This window comes from Procambarus clarkii, chromosome 8 (genome assembly GCF_040958095.1).
Source record: "Procambarus clarkii isolate CNS0578487 chromosome 8, FALCON_Pclarkii_2.0, whole genome shotgun sequence".
NCBI lineage: Eukaryota > Metazoa > Arthropoda > Malacostraca > Decapoda > Cambaridae > Procambarus > Procambarus clarkii.
The window spans coordinates 10,388,804-10,401,303 of NC_091157.1; the positions used below are offsets into that span (position 1 = coordinate 10,388,804).

General features: G+C 44.0%; 1 protein-coding gene across 8 annotated transcripts in view; it reads left to right on the forward strand.

Annotated features, from left to right (window-relative positions):
* The window catches only part of LOC123759757 (paired box protein Pax-5-like), a 205,231-nt gene that overhangs the window by 149,509 nt on the left and 43,222 nt on the right, over positions 1-12,500 (forward strand). For 7 of the 8 annotated variants that reach the window (XM_069317196.1, XM_069317192.1, XM_069317206.1 and 4 more), the window contains one exon: positions 4,783-4,980. In XM_069317196.1, the coding sequence (XP_069173297.1) occupies positions 4,783-4,980 (198 nt within the window). Of the gene's footprint in view, positions 1-4,534; positions 4,733-4,782; positions 4,981-12,500 lie in introns of all 8 variants that reach the window. The other variant, XM_069317197.1, reaches the window with a different exon arrangement.

Consider the following 12,500-nt stretch of genomic DNA (forward strand, 5'->3'; position numbering starts at 1 on the left):
ATGGCCACAATCTCTCCAAACAGTTTACCTCTCCGTCCAAGTGTGTCGTTAACTCAGACGAACATACACAAAGGCCGGACTAATCTCAGAGCAACAAAAAGAGATGTAGATGAACTGGCAAGGGCCAGATAGCATCCCGTCTGTCACTTCTGAAGCCGCCTGTCTCTAAGGGGCGGTGGTGAGGAGGGGCTTGGTAGTGCCTGCACCTGGCACAGGGGAAGGGTACTAGGGGAGTGAGGGTGCCAGAGTGCCGTTGACGAGTGAGATGGGGCAAGAGGAGCGGAGCATCGAGTGCCATCCGGTACACCCCTGCCACCTTGCAAAATTTTACCCGAGAAGTATAATGACATTTAGATACTTCGTGACAATCTGCTTTCTTGTTGAGGTATAAAATCCTGAACGCGTTAAGCGCTCGTCTGGGCATCCATCGGTGTTCTAACGACCTCGGCATAATCCCGACCACCCCACTTGGTCTCGCCTTACAGCAGGTTAAACTAACGAACTGTTCGCGTTTCAACGATACTTACAAACTCCTCAACTGCATCAGATTCATAATTTAGTCAAGAGAGAGAAGCAATTGATTGGTATTTAATTTGAGAGCCGTGACTCGAACCTCCATTAATCTGCTAAGATTCGGACTCTTCAATACCAACTAAGTCAGGCTAGATGTGTGTTTGTAAACAAGAAAACGACACCTTATTCACTGACGATGCTGCAAGCAATATGAGAAATTGACCACAAAAATGCCAGGTATGGGAGGGCCAACAACACACACGTGCACGCAACGACACTCGAGTGTGCGTCAGCGACACTCATGTGCGCGTCAACGACACTCATGTGCACGCAACAACACACACATGCACGCAACGACACTCGTGTGCGCGTCAACGGCACTCTTACGCACGCCAACACCAGAAGTTCGGGCAAGCTAACAACAGTATTCCGGTACACGCCGACAACAGTGGTCCGTGAACGCTTACTGTTGTGACGTCACTCCTTGGTATCCTTACTGCTGTTGTCACTCCCATGTCTCTCCTTGCAGCTGCTGTCACTCCCATGTCTCTCCTTGCAGCTGCTGTAACTCCCATGTCTCTCCTTGCAGCTGCTGTACTCCCATATCTCTCCTTGCAGCTGCTGTCACTCCCATGTCTCTCCTTGCAGCTGCTGTCACTCCCATGTCTCTCCTTGCAGCTGCTGTCACTCCCATGTCTCTCCTTGCAGCTGCTGTCACTCCATCGTCTTCCCTTTACTGTTGCTGTCACTCCCTCTGTCCCACCTTACTGCTGCGGTCACTCCCTCTGTCTCTCCTTACAGCTGCTGTCACTTCCCCATCTCCCTTTACTGCTGCTGTCACTTCCCCATCTCCCTTTACTGCTGCTGTCACTTCCCCATCTCCCTTTACTGCTGCTGTGCTTTATCATCCTTATTCAGCTTTTCCTTCATTTTCAGGTTTCTCTCTGCCTCCACTTCCCTCCTTTATCAGCGTTCTTACATACCTCCTTCTTCGATGTTCTTGCGACCTATGCTATCTCGGTGACTGTCTACAATCCCCCTCAGTATCTACTTTCCTTCCCAGTACCTACTTTCCTTCCCAGTACCTACTTTCCTTCTCAGTATCAACTTTCTTTCCCAGTGTGTACACGTCTTATCCCCCTTCTTTTCCTCCGCCGCTCAGAACGGCTCCTGAGTGTAGCGGGAAATGACTCAAACCATGTGTTGCTGCTCATCTGCATAATCCAATCAGGCGCCGCAGTGGAGGGCCTAAGACGCGGCGGTGGCGGCGTGGGGGAGCTGGTGCCGCGGGTGTGGCCAAGAATTATGGCGGGGGCTACGTGGGTGCTGCTGCTGCTAGTGCTGCTGCTGCTGCTGCTGCTAGTGCTGCTGCTGCTGCTGGTGCTCTAGTGTTGCCGCTGCTAGTGTTGCCAGTGCTGCTGCCGCTGCTAGTGTTGCCAGTGCTGCTGCTGCTGCTCTAGTGTTGCCGCTGCTAGTGTTGCTGTAGCCATTGCGGCTGCTGCTGCTAGGGGTGCTGTACCCACTGCTGCCGCTGCTTGTGCTGCTGCTGGAGGTGGTGTTGTAGCTGGTACCATTGTTATTGATGCTGGCGGTGCTGCTACTTCCGTTGCTATTTCTGCTGTTGCTGCAGCTGTGTCGGCCCCCTGCTGCTGTTGCTGCAGCTGTGTCAGCCCCTGCTGCTGTTACTGCAGCTGTGTCAGCCCCTGCTGCTGTTGCTGCAGCTGTGTACACCCCGGCTGCTGTTACTGCAACTGTGTCAGCCCCTGCTGCTGTTGCTGTTCAAGATAGGTATACTGCACCAACTATACCTCACACACATAAGGTTCGGGCCAAGAGTGTATAGAAACCAAACAAAAGAAAGGTCAATTGGTTCAGTGAGAAAGAGAGAAATAGTAACAGACTTGCGTATAAATTAAAACATATACATAGCTGAAATGGCGAATCTACTGACGATATTCTAGCCCTGTAAAGCAGAGCATATTGGAGAGGTCAAAGGTCAATGACGACTTCGATCATTTTTTTCCCCATTACGTGGACCGCAAGAGGAATGATAACAGAAGAGAATTATGTTAATGGCTTTCTCCCACGCTGCCTGCATGTCAGGTCAGAGTGCAGGGGAGTCCTACGTGTAAGCGCATTAGATATTGGCTTGGACTGGTACTTAAATATGAATATTAATATTGATATTAACATTAATATTGATATTAATATTAATATTGCATCCTCGTTAGCTGTCTGCACCTGGTGTTGTGAGTGTACTAGATGAATGTATTATATATGGATGCCGATGGACGTGATCGTGTATACATTGATGCTGATATACGATATATACATAGTGACTGCGGTGCGAAATTATCTTCAAATGGATGGTGATATACGAGATGATGTGTTCATGTATGCTGAGGAATACATTGATGTTGATGTGTGAGAGGCCGTGTACATGGTTGATGATGTATGAGACGATGTAAACACGGTTGCTGATGTGCTAAATGACTGATATATATTTTTATAAAGGTTATGATATAATGAAGTACGTCTTTCTCTCTATTTTTAAGTGGTTGTAATGTTTCAAAAGCAGAATAGCGGTATTCTGATCAATATTTTAAATTTCGATAAACATGTCTCCCAACACTACAGCTATGTTACTTCTATTTATCTATCTTTTTGACTATCAATCGATCTATCTACCAACCTATCCATTCATCTATCCATCAGGAAATGTCAGCACTGTGGAGAAATGCCCGACAGACCACTGGAACATTATCTAACACAGCGCACAGTTTCAAACCCATTAAGATTTCAACTTAGATTCAACAGAGCAGAAGAAGTTGTTAAACACATATGGCAAAATCTTACCGAAGCGACCATACGAGTCATAAATACTCATACTCCGCCCAAGTAAAACGGAAATAAGCAGCACTTAGTGGGCCAGCCAGAGGCTTAGGGCCCGCGCAGGAATATACCTGCAAAAAAAATTCTAACAATCCCCTCTATCCATCTGTTTTGTATCTATCTTTGTATCCATTCACCTATTAATCTATTTATTATCTATTCAACTTTCCATCAATCTACTCCATATATCCATCCATATATCCCCCTATCTAATGTTAAAAATGTTTTTTCAAATGAAATGGAAGCGCGGAAATGCTTTCTTCAGTAAAATAACTCGCCTTAGGGGCTGCTGTTCAGGTTTTGGTAGTGCAATGTATTGCCAATAGATGGCATTAACTGTATTCTTGTTCTGCTGGTCCGTTGACAGTATAATTTTATGGCAATAGATGACATTAGTTGTATCGTATGGGCTGTTGCTAAACTAATATGTTGATAGTGCATTTTTCTGCCGATAGATGGCATCAGCTTTATTATTTATCTCAGAACTTTCCTTAAACGCTGATGTCCAAATTCAAATGAACCATAAACTAACCAAAGTTTATGGTTAGAGTAAATGTCCTGCTGATATCAGGCTATTTTTATTTACACATTCCTGGAGCTTTTCATTTACTTTATTCTTTCTTTTTTTTATTCCTTGGAATTTCGTAATTGTTGTCAAAGTTGCCAAAAAGCATGATTTTCCTTTACAATTCATTTCGATTATATATAGTTTTCCATGTATGGATAAATATATGAATGCAAATTTGAACCCAAACTAACTTCATAACCTTACCTGCCAGAAATTCCAAAATCATTTTACCCAAACGAAAATGGTAAGGTTAGACTTACTCGAGTTATGACTTACTAGCATCAATAAAATCTATGTATATATATATAGATATAGATATATTGCATGGGAGTATTGCTATATATATATAAATTAACACGGGAATGTAACAATATTTATTTAAAGTTGTTTAGCTTATTACTAGACTTCATGCTCCTACTAACTGCCCCTCTCGTTTACACTAACCAGTTAACACTCGTAACCAGAGGACTGTGGTGGAGGCGGGGATCCGGATTGCGACTAACCCTGGTTAATGATGGCGTTCTCGTGATCCACACACACACACAACCTCCATTCTTGCAGGTACTATGAGACGGGTTCCATCAGACCAGGTGTGATCGGCGGCTCTAAGCCCAAAGTGGCCACACCTACAGTGGTAGATGCCATCGCCAACTACAAGAAGCAGAACCCCACTATGTTTGCCTGGGAGATCCGGGAGCGGCTTCTGTCTGATGGCGTGTGCGACCAGGAGGGAGTGCCGTCCGTATCCAGCATAAACAGGTGGGTGAAGAGCAGCAATAACTAACCCAAAACTCGTCGTTCTCTTCTAGATATTACGAGACTGGGAGCTACAAAGCCGGTGTCATTGGCGGTTCCAAACCCAAAGTAGCGACTCCCCTGGTGGTGGATGCCATTGCCAGGTATAAACGGGAGAACCCCACCATGTTCGCCTGGGAGATCAGAGACAGGCTGCTTGCGGAGAGTGTTTGTACCCAGGAGAACGTACCCTCCGTGTCCTCCATTAACAGGTAACGTCGGCAGTAGCCTGGAGACCTACACCTGGCCTGCCAAAGCCTGCCTGCCTGCCTGCCTGTCGTGGCCTATCTGGCCTGCCTTGCACACAGATCATCAGACTTGCTTTGTGTCTACCTGCCCAGCCTGCACCTCCCCTACACGCTACCTCAAGCAGGCAGCGTCCTTATTTTTGCACTTTTTCGAGTTTCTGTGTAGAGCGTCTGGCATCACTGCCTGCACAGACCAGTAGATTTGTTACATGCACTATTCCCAAGTACACATGGACACTCCCATGTACACATGTACACTCCCGTGTACAAATGTACACTCCCATGTACAAATGTACACTTCTATGCACTTTCGTTTGTTTGGTTGCACGTAGACTTGTATACCGTAGTCGAAAGTAGGTGCTAGACACGTCGAAATGTAGTTGTATTTAGTAATGCCAAGAATGGTGATTAGTACTGACATCACTGATATTTAGTACTGATGTCACTGATGCTTAGTACTGACATCATTGATGTTTTTGAACAAATTGTATTATGCTGTTCCTTCTACGATATTCTTCAAATTATTTTAATTTGTTCATTGCGAATCATTTTATGTAATCAAATCCGTACTTTCATTAAAATGCTTGAAGAACAATGCATTTCTCAACATTTGTGCTCTTAAGACCTAATTAAAACGGACCTGGAATTATATGAGAGTCAATTTTACATTAACAATATAAACTTGTGTCACGATTTACATAGGTTACTCGAACGTTAATATTTTTCATATAAACCTATGTTAGTTTGACTATTATTACATGTGAGTTTGCGTGATATAATATGATGCTCACCTAAGTCTTTTAAAACTGCTCTGTTTACACAAGTGAAAATGGACCCGCCAAATGGACGGTCAACTGAACGGAAAATGGACCCGTCAAATGGACCCGTCAAATGGACCCGTCAAATGGACCCGTTAGATAGCTTGAAATTTATACCGAGTTAATTATATGACGGTCATGATGCAGCTTCCCAACATCAATTCTCATCCCAAAATCATTAGTATCAAGAAATATTTTCAAGGCATTTTTTTTGTCATATTTTCCACATCCAACAAAGAAGCAAAATTGGACTGGATCGTACTGAGGGCCGCTTGTGATGCCATTATCTCGTAGTCGCTGCGGGATTCGTAATTTTATGAGAGCTCCTTGTTTTTATCCAGCACACGGGCTCAGTCCTAGGATTAAAAAACACGGTTACCATTGTGCTTTGGGGACGCGGAGCAGTCCTTGGTGTTTGCTGATGAGTTTAACTATGGATTGCCACACAGTAATGCGGGGTTTATGTTTAATACGGGGGCGACCCTCTCGTTATCCTCTTCCTCTTCACTCATTTGCATTGCAGATTGGCGGAGGCGACTCTCCAACTCTTCTAGGGCGCGCCCTGCCTAACTTGCCACCCATTTATTCTACGCATAAATCTGCCTCAAGCAAATATTTTTAAACAAAATTTATTTCGGTGCCCCATTGACTGGCGAATTTTGATCAAGAAGTCAGGTTAGATTCTGGTGGTTAAGACGAATAGGAAATAAGATCAAATTACAGTGGTGTTTCAACGGCCTGTTGTGTCTTACGTACCAGTCATCGCCCACCAGAGCCAGCCTAATCAGAGCCTTGTTGGCGTCGCTAATGACCTCATTCAGTTTTCGTCGGCGTCTAAAAACTGGCGTGGTGCTCTAGACCTCGAGACCATTCACATCCAAAAGACCTTCCACCATGTGAGAAGTTGATGACCCCTGCTTAGGTCCTCATTGGCCGAGATGGCTCCTAAAGCTGGTGGAGGGCAGGGAGCGGCCGTGGAAGAGGAGGAGGCGGCGGCGCAGATTAAGGAGAAGCCGGGAGAGAGAAGGTGGGATAGAAGAAGGCTGTGAAGGAGAGAGAAAGAAAGAGAGAGGGACGTTGTGCCCAATCACAGAGGCGGAGCTCACAGCTAACACTTTAGCTCTCTCTTTCCCACACTTGTTTGCCTTGACTGTATTCCCCTCACGTTATTTTCCCCGCTAGTTGACTGCTGGAGTGCGTATGTCTGCGTATGTCTGAGCGTGTCGTGCACAATGCAGGCGAGGAGGCGTTACGGGACACTGCAGTATGAGGGAGGAAACAAAACTATAACGTATATCGCTGAGATTAAATAAAAATTCAACAATAACAACAACATTAACCCTCCTCGCAATCAAGGAAAGGGAAAGGAAATCTCTGCGACTCTGAGCTGCGATGCAACCAGAATTTACGCGCTCCATGTGTTCCAAAAATCGATGATCAGCCTTTAGATGAATATTTCATGTCCTTCGCGTCTAGTTTTATGACGTGATTTGATAATTTTGCTTTAAAGCGAACCTTTCCATCAACCAATAAATGAAATTTTAAGTGATCTCAAATCTGGAACGAAATTTTAGTTGACAAGCCTTAAAGATCATAGTTTCAGATCATATTATTATGTCCATTTGTTCTTTATGGATCAAGAAAACTAACACGAAAATAAGAGATTCAACAGAATGAAGTGAATTTCCCTTCTCGGGGTCTGCAGAAAAGGGGAAAGAATTAAGATCTCTTGAGACGGGTGGTACCGGAAATTCTTTTCAACACAACGTCGAGCATGAAAGTATCGCAAACTTTCAAATACCTTTTTGTATACACACAGAAATCACAATGACGTGATATATCACGTCACGGGAACACCCCGGGCGAAGGTTCGAACCCATATCACAGACAGCCCTAGTGAATTTGTCCTTTTTTGTATATTTTCCTTCCAGTAATCTTTCTAATCGCACAGAATCCAGGCAGATTATTTGCTTTTATTAGTGCTAGATATAGACAGATTAATTTTCACGAGAAATAATCGAAAATTTTAAGACTCTCGATGAGGAGAATCAGCCAAGCAACAAATATAGTATCCACCATTTGGATCTTCTTGGCGGGAAAACTTGCGACGTTGACAGATGAAGATCAAGCTGCGCTCCAGACTAAATTAGCTTTTCCTTATTTGAGGGTTTGGAGTAATCCCTTCCAGTGGGGATTGCCTTCATTTGCTCGTTCCCGGAGAACCTCTCAAGTCGCAGCAGAGGATATCCTGTCGGGGATTTTTGGAATTATGGAAACGATGTCGTTTGTTGTTGTTATAGATTCAGCTACTCGGAACAAGTTCCAAGTAGCACGGGCTATGGTGAGCCCGTAGTGGGCTTACCTGGCACAGGAGCGGTGCTGTGGAAACGATGTCACATGGAGTTTATATTATTTTAACGATGAGGTGAACAGGGTACACCTCATCGCTAGCTCATTAGATGATTGATGACGCTTACGCCACCCAAGAGGTGGCACGGGGATGAATAGCCCGTGAAATAGCTCATCAGGCACTTTCGATAGCTCAGATGGCAGAGCGGTGGACTGTAGTTAGTTAGAACAGGGAAAATTTATGTGGATATAAATGTTTGAGATGAAAGTAAAAACTGATTTTTACCATTGCTTCTATCAATGTTTTCTGGTTATTCGTTATTTACATTTCTTTGTGTGGCTGGTTCTCTATCGGTCCCATTGTTTATATGTTAATTCTGTCTCTCTGTCTGTCTGCCTCTGTCCTTCTCCCTTTCTCTACCCTTATCTTGAGGTTACCTTTAGATGATTTCGGGACTTTAGTGTCCCAGCGGCCCGGTCCTCGACCAGGCCTCCACCCACAGGAAGCAGCCCGTGACAGCTGACTAACACCCAGGTACCTATTTTACTGCTAGGTAACAGAGGCATAGGGTGAAAGAAACTCTGCCCATTGTTTCTCGCCGGCGCCCGGGATCGAACCCGGGACCACAGGATAAGAAGTCCAGCGTGCTGTCTTCTTGGCCGACCGGCTCCACCGACCTGCTCCACCCTTGAGGCCAGGAGGAAATCTCTGGGTTAACAAGATAACTATAAGAGTCAAGTGGGGTGGGATGAGTGACCCTGGTGAGCGTATTATCGGTCTGGGGGACAGAGCCAGCCGCCCCTCCTGCCCCTCGCCTCACTCATGTGTCCCACCGGCGACACAAGGACCCATGTTTACAAGCGATTGAACACCAATACGCCTTCATAAACAACCACCCGTCAGCCAACCACCCGGTCCGGGGCTGTCAGATGGCTGAGTTAATGGTTGAGTGCTCATAGGGTGTCATCCATGAGTACCCCTTGAGTATTCACAGGTTATCAGGTGTTACCGCTTCCATGAGTATTCTTGTTTCACCGGATTAGTGAGGCACTGGAATGATTCTCGAGTTGCCCACATGACTCGTTATTCCAACCTGTCCTCAGGCTAGGCTCATCCAACAGGCGATTGGAGTTAAAGACGGGATTTATAAATTTTAACGTGTTGCGTATTCAAAGGTCATATTTTCTTATATATCAGCTTAGATTATTACATACTAGAGTGTGTTAAACAGTTACGCCTAACTTAGGTGTGATGGTCAGGTTCTGTTGGCAATTATTGTTTTTTCAACCTGTCCTCAGGTCAGGCTCGTTAAGCGATGGCTGACCTCCAAGTGTCAATTCATGAATTTTATCGTACTTGGAAAACCTATTAAAATAGATTTGCTCTCATAACTAAATTAATATGATTATATACTATAAAGTTCAGTGTATAGTTAGGCATAGGTTAGGTTAGGTGTTTAGGTTCTGTTGGCGATTATTTGTATTTGTAGTATGTGGGTCAAGCATTTATAACGTTGTGGTTCGAACAAAATTCGTCAGTGAAACACTTGTTCCGGAAGTGTTCGAACGTCAACAGTTGTGAGTCGTATGTAAACCGTTTTACATTCTTAATCAGCAGCCCGTCCTCCAAACAAAGATCCAAAAGTGATTCCATGCACCCGCCAAACCCCCTGTTTATGAATGAAAAGCGGTTTACACACGACTCACAACTGCTGACGTTCGAACATATCCGGAACAAGTGCTTCACTGACGAATTTTGTTCGAACCACAACGCTATAAATATTTCACCCACGTACTACAAATACAAATAATCGCCAACAAAACCTAAACACCTAACCTATCCTATACCTATATATGCACAATATGCTAATATATTATAATATTAATTTATACCTGCGAAAATTCCCGTTTTGAATGAACAGCATGTTAAAATATATTAATGCGTGTGTGGGGTCGACCGCTGAATGTAATGGACTTGAGTCGAGGACGGGTTGTAATCAGAGGGTTTAGCGGTTGGATTAACGAGAATTTGCCCTTTGTTGATGAAGCCGGGTTGTTTACCGAAAGAAACACGACGATTCACTCTCATTCAAGCGGAAAAATATATTAAAGCAGTTTTTAAGAAGGGAAACGAATAGTTTAGTAAACAGTAAGCATAGAATTTGAGACGGCAGACTGAAGCAAGTATCGAGCTTCAGTCATGTGAGTGTTCACGGTGTGATGCACTCTCCTTATGCTTTAAACAGCTCCATTAAGCCCATACGGTGGACAGAGGGCGACGCAGCCCATCTACCAGCAAAATGATTAAATGGGAGGTCACCCCTTCCATTTTACTCAGTTACAAAGTTCGAATAAATGGAGCAGAAATAATGAGGGGACTCACCAACTGTGACTCAACCATCGTGAATATTGCGCACCCCGACCGTGAGTAATAACTGGGGCTTCGTCAGGGAACCTTACTCACGTCAACTCACCGTTCGACTCACAACCAAGTATCAGTAACCCAACCGGTCCTCGACTTAAGTCCATTTCATCCAAGCACGCCCTCTAAACAAAGATCCAAAGTCCATTCCATGAATCCGCCAAACCCCCTGTTTATGAATGAAAAACGGTTTACACACGACTCACAACTGATGACGTTCGAACACTTCCGGAACAAGTGCTTCACTGACGAATTTTGTTCGAATCACAACGCTGTAAATGCTTCACCCACGTACTACAAATACAAATAATCGCCAACAGAACCTAAACACTTAACCTAACCTATGCCTATATATACACCATATGCTAATATATTATAATATCAATTAATATTTGAGAAAATTCCCGTTTTGAATGGACAGCATGTTAAAATTTATGAATGCGTCTGTGGGATTGCAACCCGTCTTCGACTCAAGTCCATTACATTCAGCGGTCAACCCCACAGACGCATTCATAAATTTTAATATGCTGTTCATTCAAAACGGGAATTTTCGCAAGTATAAATTAATATTATAATATATTAGCATATTGTGCATATATAGGTATTGGATAGGTTAGGTTAGGTGTTTAGGTTCTGTTGGCGATTATTTGTATTTGTAGTACGTGGGTGAAGCATTTATAGCGTTGTGATTCGAACAAAATTCGTCAGTGAAGCACTTGTTCCGGATATGTTCGAACGTTAGCAGTTGTGAGTCGTGTGTAAACCGCTTTTCATTCATAAACAGGGGGTTTGGTGGGTGGATGGAATCACTTTTGGATCTTTGTTTGGAGATCGGGCTGGGGATCGACCGCTGGATGGAATGAACTTGAGTCGAGAACGGGTTCTGCGAGCTTTCGGAAGTCCTCAGCCATTTGGTGCAGGCACCTCGTGAGTGTAACTGATCACAGTGTGAGTGCTGCTACTGTCTGTTGTTTTAATGAAGGAATATGAACTGTATTTACGATAATCATACTGAATAATCTGTGCTCGTTAGTGATGCTTGTGAATAAGATTCGCGATCAATGTAATCTGTTTTTGTCTTGGATCTTCATTTGTCTGAGGAGAAAGCGCTGATCCAGTGGGATTACATAGTACTTTAGAACGGTTATGAGGACAAGGAGCTAGGATATGAGAATATTTACCTTGTCGTCGAGTTAATCAAAATACCTCTGGTAGTTGGTGACTGTATCCGTGTAAATTGTGGTAGTGAACATGTGATGGTCGTTGTGGTCAGAATGGTGTGATTGCGTTTGTTGTATTCTAAAGGCTCTCATGAATGACGATGTTCATGTGTATTGACCTGGGAGTGTCGCGGCGATGCCATCAAAATAATAATGATGCACGAGGTCATTTTAATCATTCGACACGATTACCTTCGTGTGATGCTCGAAATCACCGCCAATTGATTAATTATTTACAGGCCTTCTGCTGCTGGGAACTGAGTTGGGGGGGGGGAAGAGACGTGGGATATAGGGGTGTTCAGGATGTAGGAGAGGGAGGGTTGGTGGTGATTGAGAAGAGAGAGGTTGTTAGGGATGGAGATTGATAGCTGAGCTCTCTGAGGGAGTGGTCTGTTAGCTACTGATAGTTATCGGTAAGTATCACCTTCAAGGCTTAACAGGTGGGCTCACCATAGCCCGTGCTATGGTGAGCTACTTGAAACTTTTTGTTCCAAGTAGCGAATCTTAAACAACAACAATGATTTTAAAAACTTCTGAAAATGATTAATCGACAACGCAATTCTTGCATAATTGATAATACGTTATGTAAGAAATTAGTTTGTTAGTTTAAACAGTTAACATATCGGATATTTTGCTTATTAATTTAGCGTAGAACATTTCCTAAACAAATTCAAT